The 17547-nt window shown below is 34.6% G+C and overlaps 1 protein-coding gene across 1 annotated transcript; it reads left to right on the plus strand.

Moving 5' to 3' along the window:
* Positions 1 to 504: 504 nt before the first annotated feature.
* LOC138328306 (uncharacterized) lies at positions 505 to 17199 on the plus strand. The gene is made up of 9 exons (XM_069275050.1): positions 505 to 584; positions 7526 to 7644; positions 8900 to 8988; positions 10425 to 10549; positions 12279 to 12464; positions 12773 to 12914; positions 13282 to 13766; positions 14471 to 14551; positions 15136 to 17199. Exons 2-9 carry the CDS (start codon positions 7570 to 7572, stop codon positions 15147 to 15149), a joined length of 1197 nt encoding a protein of 398 aa, XP_069131151.1. The 5' UTR covers positions 505 to 584; positions 7526 to 7569; the 3' UTR covers positions 15150 to 17199.
* The last annotated feature ends 348 nt before the right edge of the window (positions 17200 to 17547 follow it).

Here is a 17547-nt window from a genome sequence, read left to right on the forward strand (position 1 = left end):
ACTCATCTCTGCCATTCTAAATCGTACATTTTTTTCCCCGGGGAGACCCTGAACCCCCCAAACACCAAAATAAATCACGCCTTCGGCGCTCGTGAAATCGTCAAAAAACATCATACATTCTAAATCGTAACATTTTCCAGGAGATACCCCGGATCCCCAAAACTTGCAAGCTAATTTGCGTATTCATTTATTTACTGTTAGCGACGCCATTGTCTATAGATGTGTACAAGGATTATATGTAATAACATATAAAAAAAGTATATCAATTATCTCCAGTGGGTGCCGCGATGGGGGGTGTGTGTGACGAAATATTGAGGATCTTTGCCCCCCCCCCCCCCCCATTACGTTTCATCTTCCTACGCCATTGTAGAGTAGTGCGATCACCCGTGGGTCTCCGACGATGCCCAATCTCCATGCTATTAATAATATTTTTTGTAATGATTCCGTAAAATCCGGTCTCCGATTCGAAAAGTATAATCAACTCCTTGCCAGATCAGTGTCACCAAAGCGCTTTAGATACAAGCGTGAGCTCCGACCCGAGCTCGTTGCAGATAGGGGAAGTTTAACCAAGATATGTAGAAGAGGTAACGCAATGTGAAAGAATAACATTAATTGCAAAATGTTTGCAAGCATATAGCAAACTTAATATGAATTTAAGGCAAAGCCTCAGAAGAGCGCAGCTACATGTAAAAGATTATAACATCATAACTTTATATTGTCTGTATTTTTCTATGAGATTAACAATAGAATATTTCACTGACATGCAAATACTATTGATAGTTAGAAAGAATTCAAAACAATCAAAATGGAATAGTTCAATATACACGTACTTCAATCTTGTTTTTATCAGATGCAGAGAAAACTTGGCAACATGCCATGTTTTTGGTTTATTTATTTTTACGTCCTATTAACAGCCAGGGTCATATAAGGACGTGCCAGGTTTGTTGGTGGGGGAAAGCCGGAGTACCCGGAGAAAAAACCACCGACCAGCGGTCAGTACCTGGCAACTGCCCCACATGGGATTCGAACCCGCATCCCAGAGGTGGAGGGCTTGTGGTAATATGTCGGGACATCTTAACCACTATATAGCCGTATACACATTTAGTAGAGCAAACGGCAGCCAATCAACTTCGCTTCCGGTTTTATTTTTAAAAAACCACGTGTAGTTGAAAGATAAACAAAATGCTAGCCAGTTAGAGTTTTTAAAGTAAAATCATGGTCGACATACACGACATGTTGTCAAATATTCAAATTGGACACGACTATTGCTGGTACCCGCATAACTTTCGCGATATTCACGTTGCATATACATGTAGCATATACACGGTAGAATTTTGTTTATCTTTCAACTACACGTGGATATTTAAAAAATAAAACCGGAAGCGAAGTTGATTGGCTGCCGTGCAGCCCGTTTGCTCTACTAAATGTGTATACGGCGGCCATTACAAATGTGTGAAATAGAAGGGTCTCGGAAGTATTTCATTGTACACAGTTGTTTAATTTCATAAATGGGATGTAACATGGGGGCAAAGGAGTACATAAGATCCCAATATAAAGGTATGTGTACGTTTTCCCGGCATTGCATGGACGATATATTAGAAATATGCCGCTGACGTAGCGTAGGCCAAATCTGGCCTACGATTTCACATTTTTAAGAGGTACCGCGAGCTGACTATATATTAGGCGAAAAAAAAAAAAAAAAAATTAAAAAAGCCTAATAATATAGGCAGGTTTAGCGGACTACATGCCATGTAGCTACTGTTGTAGCGGAAAAGATATCACCTACAGTCAGAAGGTGATATCTTTTCCGCTACAACAGTAGCTACATGCCATGCTATCAAAAATACGCGCGAATCTGTGCCGTCACTTTGATGTCAGGTTTTGTGACATCACTGCTGACGGTGCCGTGCGCTTGAGAATATACACAGTACATATTGGACAACTACATCTATTGCGTTGTTCTTGTACATGTGTACTTACAGTAATTTTAAAGCGTATACTGATAACACATTAAGTCTAGTACAGAAATTTCAAATCTCGTTGTGCTGATAACGAGAATTAAAAACATGGCTGCCTACATGGAGGCGCGAGACTTTTCCCGCGGGACACAATTTCAAAGTCCAAGGGGTACTGGAGTGTATTGGAATCTATATGCTCACACACGTGTAATGGTTAGTAGAGCTTCGTTCTACGCGCAGAGAGCTGCGCTCTTAATAACTTGATTACGTTGAAATATTTATGGATATATATTTAGCATGTGTTGCGAGTCCTCAGTCGTCCATCGGGGTTGAGGTGATTTCGTGTACGCCGTCCCCGATACCGTACCCGATCCCCGTACCGGGAATGATGTTTATTACAGATTACTCGACAATAAAACAAGCTACGATAATAATGTTGGTACGGTTAGGTTTGGAATTCAATTTTACATCATTGTGTCAAATATCAACGCACAATTTTCTTTATTTTTCTTATAATAGCAAATATTAGTTTTTCAAGAGGTGATTTCTTGTACGCCGCAATCAACCGTGAAATTTCATTAATTTTTAAGCATACTAGCTATTTAAAGGCTTTTCATAATGTTTGTTGTATTCTCGTAATCAATTATACACATATGATTGAAATTGCAAAGGAATTTTAAAGATTTCAGTTGATACATGAGCAAAATCTTGCCTTTATCATGTATCACGGCGATGGCGTACAAGCAGTCTCAAGATCCCCGAACCCGTACCACGGGAGCTAACTCTAGTATACTTATATACAGTTGTATGTAGAACTTTACATGAATACAACGACGAGGACGTAGTTCTACTCGGAGTCCATTTTTATTTATATTTTGGTATAACGTGCTTATTTAAAATTTATAGTTATATAGAAATATAATATTTATTTTATTTAAATGTCTTATAATTAAGTATTCACATTTATTGTTAAGGTGCATTAATTATAATGAACCATATCTTTTAAAATGATTTAAATGATAGGGTGAAAATTCCCACGCGTACAATGATTAAAGTTACATGGTTATTAGTTGGTTAATGACGACGATGTGTTCAAGCCTGCTTTAACAGTTATAATGGATTACAAGAAGCAAATTATGATACAGATTGTATGAGACAACATCTAGTTAATTGCATTTCAGAAGGGATTTTCTTAAAATTTCCAAAGAAACAAATTAAATCCAGAAAGAAAAAACAAATTCCAAATTTAGTCTTCGACATCTTCATGGATTGTGAGGCAAATTGTTGTCATCTCTCCAATGTTTTTGACGATATGGTTACGTGTAATGCAATTCTGACGATTCCAACTTGCATTTTTCTAGCGATAGCTTTGTTTGGAAATGTAGCAGATGTACCTAATCACACTCTTAGTAAAGCAAAACAGCTCGTAAATAAAAGTATAAAGTATAAAGACAGAAAGATAAAACATAAATAAATATATATTTCATTTCAAGAAATTTTATTACACATGTAAACACAAATAATTTGGTTGAATAAATAAAACAATTAAGGATTAACCTATTACTTTGTTACAGATACAGAAACAGTGGCAATGTTGTAAAATATCTATAAATAAACGTCAAATAACTTAAGATTGTAACAAGTTAGTTATTGAATAGACAATTAAAAATAAGTAGGACGATATAACATAAAAATAAAATAAAAATGGACTCAATTATAGTAGCTCCCGTGGTCCGGGTTCGGGGATATTGAGACTGCTTGTACGCCATCGCCGTGATACATGATAAAGGCAAGATTTTGCATATCTTTAAAATTCCCTTGCAATTTCAATCATATATGAATGATTTATTACGAGAATACAAAAAATATTATGAAAAGCCTTTAAATAGCTAGTATGCATAAAAATTAATGAAATTTCACGGTTGATTGCGGCGTACAAGAAATCACCTCTTGAAAAACTAATATTTGCTATTATGAGAAAAATAAAGAAAACTGTGCGTTGATATTTGACACAATGATGTAAAATTGAATTCCAAATCTAACCGTACCACAATCATTACTGTAGCTTGTTTTATTGTCGAGAAATCTGTAATAAATATAATTTCTGGTACGGGGATCGGGTACGGTATCGGTGCTTCTTGTAATCCATTATACGTGTATAACCGTTAAAGCAGTAATCAACTAAGTTTGCAATAGCGAAAACCCCACAATCTACCCCATTAGTTTCTTGCTGGATATTTGGAACAATAGTTTTAACTGATTTCCTATCTTCCCCATACGCTAATGAAATCTGCATTTCTAGTGAAGCTCGCAAATTACTCTTTTGTTTTACATTACCTACTAAACTATCAAGTAAATAAATATCCCCATCGTCGTTCTCTTTTACTGAAACTACCCAATGATCCTCACCTGTATGATGAATTTGTGCTGCTGGCAATATGTTTGGTTTCATTTTTAAAGCGTAATCCCACCTATTGTTTTTTAACACTGGAACATAACCTGTATTCTGCATTCCGCCTATCCTTGGGAATAGTTTTTTTTTAATAAATCTTGAACATACCACATTGTGTTTCCGCACAGTTTTCTATCCATTAAAATATCACCTTTCTCTATAAAACTTATAGTACTTTTACCGTTATCCATCCAGATACGTTTTGTTTTGGTTACTGCTGGTTTAATTGGTGTTGGCCTATCGTCAGAAAGATCTAACATTAACTCGCTAATCTTAACCTTGTGTCTTTTTGGTAATGATAACCTACTTCTTTTTTATTGCTACTACCTACAGGTTGATCACTGATATCGCGTTTAACTTGTACCCCGGTATATCAATTTCACCGTCTAGTTTATCTAAATTATCTACGGGTTCTGTTTCACTTACATCTATTGGCGGGACATCGTTTCCCTCTACAATATTAGACAATCTTTTACGTGACAGGGATAATATAGACCTAGGGTTTTTGTTTTTTTTTTTTTTTTTGCGTACCTATATCTGATGTAATTATAAGAAATTTAAATTAAATAAATATTAGATTTCTAAATAACTATAAATTTTAAATAAGCACGATATATCAAAAAGTAAATAAAATTGGACATGTTAAGTTCTACATAAAACTGTATGTAAGTATATTAGAGTTAGCTCCCGTGGTACAGGTTCGGGGATCTTGAGACTGCTTGTACGCCATCGCCGTGATACATGATAAAGGCAAGATTTTGCTCATGTATCAACTGAAATCTTTAAAATTCCTTTGCAATTTCAATCATATGTGTATAATTGATTACGAGAATACAACAAACATTATGAAAAGCCTTTAAATAGCTAGTATGCTTAAAAATTAATGAAATTTCACGGTTGATTGCGGCGTACAAGAAATCACCTCTTGAAAAACTAATATTTGCTATTATGAGAAAAATAAAGAAAATTGTGCGTTGATATTTGACACAATGATGTAAAATTGAATTCCAAACCTAACCGTACCAACATTATTATCGTAGCTTGTTTTATTGTCGAGTAATCTGTAATAAACGTCATTCCTGGTACGGGGATCGGGTACGGTATCGGAGACGGCGTACAGGAAATCACCTCCACCGTCCATCGGGGCCCAGGTCGTTCCGCCCTGCAGTACTGTACGTAAACAGGTTTGGCACAACCCTGTCAGTGTAGTTATATGGATAGTCCTGCATTTGAGTAGACTAACAGTTACCCATTTAGATAATCCATAAGTTGTTCAAATGCAGGATTCAGCGAAAGAAAAATGCATGAAGTTTTAATCATTTTTATATAAAAAAAAAAAAAAAAAAAAAAAAAAACGGGCATGGTACCATATTACTAGGCCTAATATATCTTAGAAATTGAACACAAGTGAAACGAATTATACTGTAGTCAATGGGATATGCACCTTTTAATTGTCATATTATTACAACTCAGTGATTCAGATTGGGGCTAAATTTAGGCCATTTTGCCAGTACTTTTTTGAAATGTCCTAAAGTTTATGAAAATCCTTAATTATTCCAATAGAGAATGGCCTAACAAAATTTTGTGAATAACTCAAAATGTCCCAAAGATTTTTAAATCAATCTGAAAACACTGGTCAACTACAAAGCGAGAAAACAGAAATAAAAAAACTTTGGATTGGATGTAATACAATCTGCAAATTAGGACACCCTTTTTCGATAAAAAAACCCCCAACAATATCATGTTTTTTCAATTGACAGAAAATAAGAAAATGAAATTTTAGTGTTTAGAAATTCTGACATAGCTATAATTAAACATGCTGTGCAATTCAATGCATTTCTCAAATGAGAGTTTTGAGACCAGATCAGTGTCTCACAAAACCTTGAAAATATATATATCAACCCCGCAAAAATAACCAGCTATATATATGGTAACTGGCAAAATGTATAAGTAACCTTACCTAAGGTAAAGATCGACATGCGTGTAAAGGCATTATTTGTTATCTACCGGTATTTCACTGGCGACTATTTAACTATCGTTGTGGTTTTTGGAATCTTGAGTTATATAATATAATTACATAGTTCTGCAAAGTGGAGTAAGAAATTCTGTTAAATACAAGAGGAAGTATATTGTAGTTAAGGAGAACTCCATTCCTCTTTGGCATGATTGGATTAACATAGCTAGTAAGTAGAACATATAGAGAATACATGGTTAGTATCTTACAATACAAGGTTTATTTTGGTGCGAGACTTAGGAAAGCTGAGATGACGAGGCTTTGCCGAGTCATCTCGGCTTTCCGTGTCGAGCACCAAAATAAACCTTGTATTGTAAGATACTAACCGTGTATTCTGTTTATCCTGCAACCATTATGGCATTCAAAACGAAAGCAAATTGACAGTTCCTTACTTTGTTTCGCTCGAAGCGAGACGATTCTTTGATGCGGAGGTAAAGATTCATTCACTTAACCGAATGAGAGTGCACTCCTTTTTACTGCCATGGGAAATAAATAAGCGCATTCACAAACAGTCACCGTAATTCTATTCAGTGTGATATATCACTGAAAGAAAATGAAAATACTCAAATAACAATAAATACCCATTAAAGAATTACTTAACAATACATACCTTTGTCATGAGCCAAGAAAAAGACGGCACCGCCATACGAGATTTTCGATATCGTAAAAATGACGTCATTTCGGTGAATGTGACGTCACGTTATAGCGGGACTGAATGACGTTTCATTCACCGGAAGGTTCAAGTTCTGGGTCAAGTTAGAAAAAGTGCCGTCAGATATATCACATGAAAAGGAAAGAAACTTTTAATGATGGCGCTGTATAATTTAACAAGTCGGTGGCGACCCACCATCATAAAACAAAGGTCATGGTGAACACTGAAATTATCATGGTGAACACTGAAATTATCTTTTGCTTGATAAATCAGATTGTGTGAAATTATTTATGTGAAACTATATACAAATTATGTAATAATATATAAAGAAAAACGTAAGTTAGCCTTAGGTTTTGGGGCAAAGGTATTGAAACAAAAGGACATGTAATATTATTAGAGGATAAAATTTAATACCAGTAACCAGGTATATGTTTTTAATGCTTCATCAGGTGGAGAGTGTGAAAGCTACAACCATTCAATCAGAAAGGACAGAATGGCCTCTCCAAGATTTAGTGACAGAAATTTATTCTCTGTTTTTGTCGGACATATTCAACCTGGAGTCACCAAGGTAAGAATTTTATACGTCCGTTTGGAGATACCAAAACCATGTGGGTAAAGCAGGATTTACTGTCGATCAGCTATATATATAGTCCCACATTCTCAGTGTTTTTCCTGGGTATTTGCGGAAATTGCCACCTGGTGAAAATTGGGAAATTTTGTGCGAAAAAATTAGAAAATGAAAAATTTGAACGGTGTTTATGGAATTTTTGGAAAAGGTAGAATAGACAATCATGCTCCTCTAAGAATCAAGCGTAAAAATGGTTACTAAAATACGACGTTCAGACTTGTGATTTCCTGAATTTTTGAGTTTCGTCGCACAAAATACGCGTCAACTCACTGATTTGGGAAATTTAGACATAGATTTGTGAAAAAATAACAAGAAATACAATTGGGAATGGGGCCTTATTTCGGCCCCAAATATATAGGGAGGAAAACACTGATTCTGGTGACGATGATATCATATTTTGACATGATTTTTGTGACGTCACAATTATCAGAAGATGGGATTAGTCTAGTCGACAGTAAATTGTTCTTAACTCACATTATTTTGGAATTTCAAAATTCCAGTTGTGCTTTTGTCTTTGAACCTAGTTTGTACAAACCATATAATCTGGGAAGATGGTGGGTGTAGCTCTAAATGGCCCTACAGTCAATATAGCTCAAAATTTATCGAAATGAAGAAAGAGCCTTAAAAAGAAAGATGAACATTGTAAGAAAATTTTGAAAGAATTAAAACTGCAAATTTTCCATTAGAAAATGAAAGCGAAAAAATTTCTTGAAAAATTTCGTTCAAAGTTTCAGATCCTTAAATGTACAAAAAATAAGGCTTAACACAAAAGTTAACCAGACTTACCTAACCTGTTAAAGGATCATTACTACACTAGTATAGTTGAAAATTGATCAGGAGAAAGCTGATTTGTAAGGCTAAATTTGAATTTGGCAATTTTAGCTCTAAAAGGCCCTGAAAACCTAGATCTTATTATAGGGTATGCATCCTGTTGAATGATCATAATGAATGGAGACATACATGTTTGTTTATCATGTAAAACCAGTTTACGGTTGTAAAATCACTGAGTCTGTTTTGACTAATGTTACAATTTTGTAAGTTTTTATGATTAGACAGTAAAAGTGACCTCAAATATCGTTAAGTGCCCACAAACTTTTTTTTTTATTAAATCTATCAGTTTGGTGATCGCCATATTTCTGGAATTCAACATTGCTGTACAAGCACTTTAATATTTAATTGATACCTTTTCTTGTAGACTGACTTGATAGAATTATTCAGCCAGTGTGGCAGAGTAGAGGACCTATTTATTGTGGAGAACCAACAAGCCGGAAGCTTCCACTTTGGGTAATGATGAATACAACATAAATATGAATTTTTCATTTGTTATTCATGTTCTGACAAATTCCAAAGACATTATTAGACATGATGTTTGTTGGTAGAATTGCACCAAATCGGCATGAGATTGAACATAGTGACATTATGATCACTACTACATGACGTCATGATAAAGTTGAGCTTGACCAAGACGTGAAGATGATGGGCAGACTGTGGTGTACATGAAGGAAACAATTGTTACTTTTCTGCAGAAAACAATTGACTAGTTCTATATTGATCTACTTCCAATCTTCATCAAATTGAATCTCGTTAAGGAAACAACAGATTTCTGCGACAATTTACATGTTGTATTTATAAGGTAAGAAAACATTGTGGAAATGAAGATTGCGTTACGAGGTGTATCTTGAAGTATGAAATTTAAAGGGGTTATACACATGTGAGTGTGATACCAGGCCAGAATTGATTAATAGAATCTTACATGGGTCTGTCAAGTGGACAGGGATATCTCAACCCGAGTGAAAGATTTTGGCTGGTCAACTCAAGGCTTGCCGAGGGTTGGCGGCCAATATCTTTCATGAGCTTACAACTTACAACATATGATATTATGGATGAACACATGGCTTCAATTTTTGAATTGGCCATTTTTCTGTCGCCAAAGTCATAATTTTATTGCCAATGAATTTTTTTTTTTCGCAAAATGCGACATTGGCGACCGCTGGCGTGAACCCCGCCTGTCCACTTGACAGACCTATGTAAGATTCTATTAATCAATTATGGCCTGCCCACCTGACAGACCCATGTTTGATTCTTTTTTCTCCCGTACTTAAAGTAAACATGATGAAAATACAGTTATATAGAAACATTTGTAAACCGCCGCCATCATAGGAATGTCGCAATGCGTCAAAATCAATGACGTTGTCGACAATAGATCCCGCATGTAATGATAACGTCACGTCATTGTCTAGCACGTGTGATCTGTCTTTTCCCTACCCTGTTAAAAGACAGAGTTATCTCTTCCCTAGGGAAAAGATAATTCTGTCTTTTACTGGGGAAGGGGGAAAAAAAAGCTCACACGTGCTAGACCTCATCAATACATGCGACGACCATTTTTACGCATAGCGACTTTCTTCACCATTTGTCGCTAAAGTATGGAAGAAAAAAGAATCTTACATAGGCCTATCAGGTGGACAGGGATATCTCAACCCTCGTTAAAGATTTTGACCATCAACCCTCGGCAAGCCTCGGGTTGACCAGCCAAAATTTTTCACTCGGGTTGAGATATCCCTGTCCACATGACAGGCCCATGTAAGATTCTATTAGTCAAGTATTGTGGGGAAAAGTATATATACTGTATAGTTAAATAAATGTAATTAAAAAGAGACTGCTTAATAAAATAAATGTATCTCATAGAGACATAATTATAATACATTGCGTTTGGTTTCAAGGTTTGTTCGTTTCAAGACGATTGACAGTGCTGTGAAGGCTGTGAAGGAGCTACACCGTTGGCCACTTAAGGGGACTAAGCTTGTTGTTGATCTGGCCAAGGATACATTTACAAAGATTGAAAAAGGTGAGTGGTGTGATGAGATATAAAGTTTTGTTAGCCTCACCCCCTCAAAGGTCAAGTGCTGCTGTGGTGTGGCACCATATGTCCATCTGGCCAGGTCCATGTCTTTCCGAGGCCAGCTTTTCCCTTTAAACAACTTCTTCTCTCAAAGCAAGAGGCCTAGAGACAAGATATTGAACCTTGAATGTTGGAAAAAAGTTTGTTCAAATAAATTGTTTGAATTAATAACCTTGACTTTCATTTAAGGTCACGGGAGTCAATAACTTTTTTCAAGGTCATAGAAAATAGAGATTACTTCAGGCACTGTGGTTTCCTTCTACTCTAAGACCCACTTGAAGTGTGGTTACAGCCGTGTCATACTTTCTATACAATGTCTTTAATAATTTATTAGTCAATGAAAAGGTGAGCTTTTTCCTACCCATTAGAACTTTTCTATTTTATCCCCAGATTTTATCTCACTACTGTTACTAGGGCTGCAAAGATACACCAGTACTCCTATACGATACGCATCACAATACATGCCTCTCGATTCGATTATTTTCGTTATGATACTTCTGTTTTGTGCAATCTTGTGTTTTAACAGTTGTTTTTAACATCTGGATTTTAAATGTACAACTAATGCATTAATAAATCATACCTAAAAGAGAAAAAATAAGAGCATTTTTTATGTTTGATGTAAACAAACATCAATAACTCAAATTACAAAAAAGGTTAAAAAAACATAACATAAATAATCAATAAATAAAAGAGAGATGAATTACAATTAATGACTTGAGTATAAGTATCTGTAGCCATTGTTACTGTATTAAACAAAAAAAATAATAAAAAATAAAAACTAGGTTCATATATTTGTATACCTATTATTGTACTTATTTAAATTGATTGGACATGGTTCAAAATTGTACATAATTATCATTCTATTTTAAACTTGTTCTCATAACAACTTGCTGTTGGCCTAAAGTACCAATAAAATATTTTTTGACCTAATAATTAAATTATTACATTTAATTATATGTTTAGAGAAGAAAAAAAATCTGTGTTCATAAAATTTTTGTACATTTTTTTTTATACTTGTACAATTTATTGACATTTGCTATCATTAGTATAATAAATTAGTAAAATTGAATTTAATTAAATCCGGATTTGTTATACCTAACCGACTCCTTTATTATAATTACCAATGCCAAAATGGCGGCCATTACGATTGCAAACTTTATGTCTACCTTCAGACAGTGTAGGCCTATTTAACACTGAAAACGTGAGCAAATCATTAACAATTGTGAAAAGTGTTTGCTTTTGATGTGGTTCTTACTAGCTGTAGTCATAACATTTATTGTAAAGGCTTTAAAAGTTGGTAGCTTTTTTCCAAAGTCGGCCTCGACCGGCTGGTCGACTTCTGCAACAGACACATGTGAATAGTGACACAAGCTCACTACAAGACTTAATAGGCTCAGAATGTTAATCAAAACAGGTGGGGAGATGATCAGAGAGTGTTTACACCTCTTTTGGGTGTGATCCCAGTGTCTGATTATCTTGATATACCTAGCTAAGATTTATTGCTACAAGCGGTAGTCTAAAGACTGCATCGTATCAAACCGAAACGTGAAGATTGTATCGTAAAATCGTATCGACATACAAATATCGCGATTCAATGTGTATCGCGATGACTCGTTTCAGGCTTAACTGCTACTTCTTCTACCGTGTTGTTGCAGTCTATGTTGATATTTTGTAGGAGACATCAATGTGGATGAGGTATGTGGTAACAAGAAGAAAGAAGTCGCTCCTACCAGCAGTAGTCCAGCCAGTGCCTTTTCCGGTGTAAATCCAGCCATTAAAGATGTTTTGTGTGTGAGCAGGGTACGCGAGACATGTGTGTCGGCGAGTATTGAGGCCAAACTGCGGATATCACCCGGTGAAGGTAAGAATGCCATGATAGTGTCTAGCTATTGTTCTTGGGTTTGAGCTTCAACCTCAAGATCTTGAAACGGTCTTAAGTCCAACAAAAGTCTGATGTGAAGACTTAGCCAATCAAAAATAGTGTTACAAAAAGTTATATTTAACTCCAAGATTCCTTGTTTCATGGAGCCAAGATTAGCCACTACATTTTCTACTCCCATATTTCACTTATATGATTATTCTCATAAAGTGACATGTGAAGAATTTGTGTTCAAGACAGACATATCATTATAATTTATTCCAAATGACCTTACATGACCTTGACTTCAGATGGAGGACATTTGAAGGTTTTGGATGTAGACAGTCTGATGGAGAGCATTGGTAGAGCTGAAGGTGGTCGAGTTTCCACAAGGGCTGAGAAGCTGCCAGAGGAGGCCAGCATAGAGGTTGTCACCGAGAAACTACTGCTGGGGTAATATATTGTCTATTGTTAATCCCTAAAACTGGATTAGAATTACTTCTTATATTCATTTGCATTTACAGCTATAACTAACATTAATTTTGAACTCCTCTACTTACAAACTCCGACCATTCATCTTCAAAAAATACCATATTCGACCCATTAAATGCCCATGTCCCTATAAGCACCCTTCCCCCTTTTGAGGCCTCAATATCAATTTGCCCGAGCATAAATATAGACTAAAACTGTATAGGTTTGCAATAATTTTGTGTTATTAATCACCTTTTATTTATTTTTACCAATTTTCAAATGCCCTGGGCACTTAATTGGTAAAATACGGTAGATTCAGTTGTATATGAAGTGTCTTACATGTCCACAGGACTGGAGAAGACATAGCATTGGGTCAAGAGAAAGTTAACGACTTTGTGGCAGCCTTACAGGTTGTGATGAATTCTGTCAACACCTTTCTAAAGGAAACAAAAATGAAAGAATCCGGAGATCAGAATGCAGACGATGGTTCATCTATCAAATTGCAACGAGAAGACGACTTGCTTCAGGAAGACCAAGATGAAAACAATATTCTGCCGAATACATCACACAGAGCTGAGATGAATGGCATGGTACAAGATTTAAATGAAATGCGTTTACAAGAAAAGAAGGATATACCAGCCCTTGTGTCCAGACAAGACAGCAGCTGTTCTTCCTCGGATTCCGGTGTAGAATCAGATCATAGATCTCACACTGAAGTTGCAGCAGCTTTCTCTCGTCATGAAGCCAGTCCAGAACTACCGTCAGATGAGGCAGTCAAGCCTAAGAAAGCAGAAATCTTATCTGATCCTGCTATCCAGAATTATTTAGCTAGAGGTGATCTATGAGACATTTATTATGAGGTTTGATGAATAAAAAATAAATCTACTTTATTAGAACAGGTATGTCAGACAGTAAACCCTTCCTTTGTGGTTTTGGAATACCATGTTTATTGGAATTTTCAAATTAAATTTTAAAGAAATATTATTAAATCTTATATGTATTATCTAATTGGTACATGTGTGGTCTTTGAATTTTAGAATGGAAATCTATATAACCTACCATTGTTCTCCTTATCCATTATCAGTCGGAAAGTTTTTTATAATAATGAAATAACTACAAAGTCTTTTACGCAACACGTCAGAGTACAATATCAAATTATTTGAAGAAAACATCCTACATCTCCATAAGCTAGTCTTAGCTTACCTGAGCAAATACTGATGTTAAGTATTTCAAAAGCTCACCTTTACTGACATGTTGACTTTTGACCTGCGTCAAGAGATAAATAAACATCCCCTATTAACTAATATGGATGTGGAATTGTACTTCAGTTTGAATATTTTCTTCCTCAGTTCCACCATCTAAAAATTACCGTACATAGATTTGTAGAAATGTTTCATTTGATTAAAAAATGTAGTATGTATTTGATCTTGTTTGTTTGTTTGAGTTTTACAGCCCATCGACAACTAAGGTCATTTAGGGCCAAGTATTTGATCTAGCCAAAAAGAAAAAATCCTAATTGTGATGGTTTTCTTTTACAGGGTGGGGAAGAGGATATGGGCGAGGATTCCCTTCAGCCAGGGGGAGAGGCGTCCTGAGCAATAACTATGGCTATGGGAGAGGTAGGTATACAGTCCACCATATTAGCTTATTGTGTGGTGTATATTGCCTTGATAAAGAATAAAATGGTATGTTTGTGCAGTCATAATTAAGAAGCTTATTCAGTTTAAACCATCGTTTGAGATATTAGCACCAATAAAACAATAATCTACTTAAATAAATTACAGTGTATAAAATTTTGGCAATGAAATGGTGATAACATTTCGAGAATTTTTTTAAAGATATTTGGAACAATTCTGTAACAAAGGATATGACAAATGGCAGTATGGGAGGGTGATGGACTGAAGTGGGAATTACATATAAGGCAGAAATCTGTTCTGAGGGTTCTGTCCGCATTTGGTGGTACTATCTGGTGGGGTATAAATAAGGGGAGCATTGTACAACAAATCATTATTGGAAATAGGATCTGCAGTGAATGAAGGTTTAGTACCAAAACTATTGAAAATATTATGAGTTGTGCCAGAGATAAGAGAAAGTGAAAATCATTGCTGCAAAAAAATGAAAAATGTTTGAAGTCCACCAAAAATAGTTGAACCAATAATTGGTTAGTAAAGAAATTTGATTTTGTTCCTTGAATCTTTTACAGGTGGGATGTTTTGAAGAGAGATTTGGAAGCTGTTGGATGAAGGACAAAAACCTTGGTTTGAGGTCGTAAAAAATAGGCATTGGATAGAGATAAACCCCATCTTATATTATCAGTCTCAACAGCTATATACTGAACCAAGTGTTCAAATATGTTATGATTCAATTTGTTTGACAACTTTATACCATCAATTTACAAATCATCGTTAGCTATATGGTATACAGTGTCAGACAACTTCCATGTGAACAACATGCCATTGGCAGCATAATAACGTTTTTTACAGAAAAGTATGACAGTTTTATACATATTTAGTACACTGAAAATTTTAAAAACATTTTTACTGAAATTATCGATAAGCACTGCAAACAGTACATAATTGTTAAACGACATTATTTACAAGTATATTAATTGAGTCAAGAAATTATCAAATTTGTTATGTTAAGGGTAATATAAAAATAATTGTTGATCATAGTTGACATTGGTCAATGTTCATATTTGGAAAAAAATGAACATATTGGAACATAGATACAATATTACTTAGTAATACATGTACAATCAATATGAAGGACACCAATTTAAAATATTTTTTTCATACGATCAGAAGATATATCTTGTATACACTGTTGTGATTTTGTTGAATTTTTAAATCAAATCATATACATGTCATAATGTACCCTGCTACACTAGCAGAATAGAAAAAGAAATCTGTATATTTAGATATATAGATACTGTATCAGTTTGTCTCAAACCCAGAACAATTTTGTCAAATTTACTAAGTACAAAAACTTTTCAAAAATAGAAGAACATTTACAAGAAAGTACAAATACTATTCTGGTTTAAAGTTGATATTAGAAACATTTGTACAGTATACCTAAAAGGAAAACCTTTCCTATTTAACTTTAAGAATACTTACAACTTTACAATTTATCACAATGTTGAAGCATTTATGTGAGGATAAAGGTCACAATGTTTTTTATTGTGACTAATATTGTATCATGTTGTTTTTTTTCAATCGGTCAGTAAGTTAATTCTACACCATATTTTTACTATTTAATCAAACTGTATTTTTTGAGTCCTAAGATATTTAATCAAAAGTTGAAATTTTCATGCCTACTATAACATGCACCACCGGTTAGTGGACAGGCTATTGTCCAGTGGCAGTTGTGTCCATCTGCCAGCGTTTTATATGTACCTATACATATATACATATTATCTCCATTTGTCCAGATATAAGTGGAAATGGATGGTTGCAGTCTTGGAACCCTATGTAACAATTTTCATTACCATAACAAAAGTTATAAGTAGTCAGAATAAAAAAATAGAGCTCGTTACTATGATTTAACACTATCGCAAATTATGCCTCAAATATTTTTTTTGCGAAAGTTTTAAATTTTACATTACAGGTTCTGTAAATGATTTAGAATTTCCATCTGGGAAGGGCCTGTGATAGCAGAATTATTACAATATGCAATATTCTACATCTAGACTTTAAAATTTAAGTCAAAACCTTGAGGTTTATGTAGGGCAGTGTAGCTCCATGTGTAACTAGTATAAGTTGATTCATGAAGTTGAAAGATAATTATTGCTATTCATAGTGTTTTGTAAAGTATATGGAGTCCAAAGACATGTGTATTTTGTTTCCAGTTTGCTAATTATAGTCATGTCTCTGGGTTAAAATATACCTTTCATTATAAATTCATAATTTGTTGTAAGTAACGAAGCTTGATACATATGGGTCCCATCGTCTTGTCTTACGAAATGATTTGTTGTCCAGTGCGTGTTGTCATGGCGACAACTTGTACTTAGTTCTTCCTCTGCGTCACAATGATGAAAAAAACTTGATGTAAAAAATATATTGTTGCATAAATATTTTAAAGAGTTAAATTATCATAAAGTGTTGAGAAATGAACGAAATCTTGTACTATGTCCGAGCAAGGATCTTTTTGTCTGTAGTGATAGCCCAAATTTTAGAATATTTTTAAGTTAAACATTAATAACATATTGTATTATGATTTTAACATGCTTTGCCTTTGCAAATGTAACAAAGACTGCTTTTTAAAATTAATTTTATTATGCCAGTATCGTTATCATGCCAGTAAAGTGAATAAGCTATATAAATGTGTACCTATTGTTTGAAGTGCTAGGTACAACTACAGTACTAGTATGTAGAACTATTTATAGATTTACAGATTTAGTCCAGGAAATATTGAAATTATTTTTATCTTTAAAGTCAGTTAATCTAAATATCAGATATATCATGTAATGACTTAAGATCTAAAGTTGATGTAGAAGATATCCAAGGTTACCAATACTTTTAAGAAAATGTCTCAAAACCAGTAATGCTACTGGATTGCTTTGTTTGTAGAGACACTAAATCACTGGGTTTTTTTCTCAGAATAATACACATAACTCCCT

Source organism: Argopecten irradians, chromosome 7, assembly GCF_041381155.1.
Source record: "Argopecten irradians isolate NY chromosome 7, Ai_NY, whole genome shotgun sequence".
NCBI classification, from domain to species: domain Eukaryota; kingdom Metazoa; phylum Mollusca; class Bivalvia; order Pectinida; family Pectinidae; genus Argopecten; species Argopecten irradians.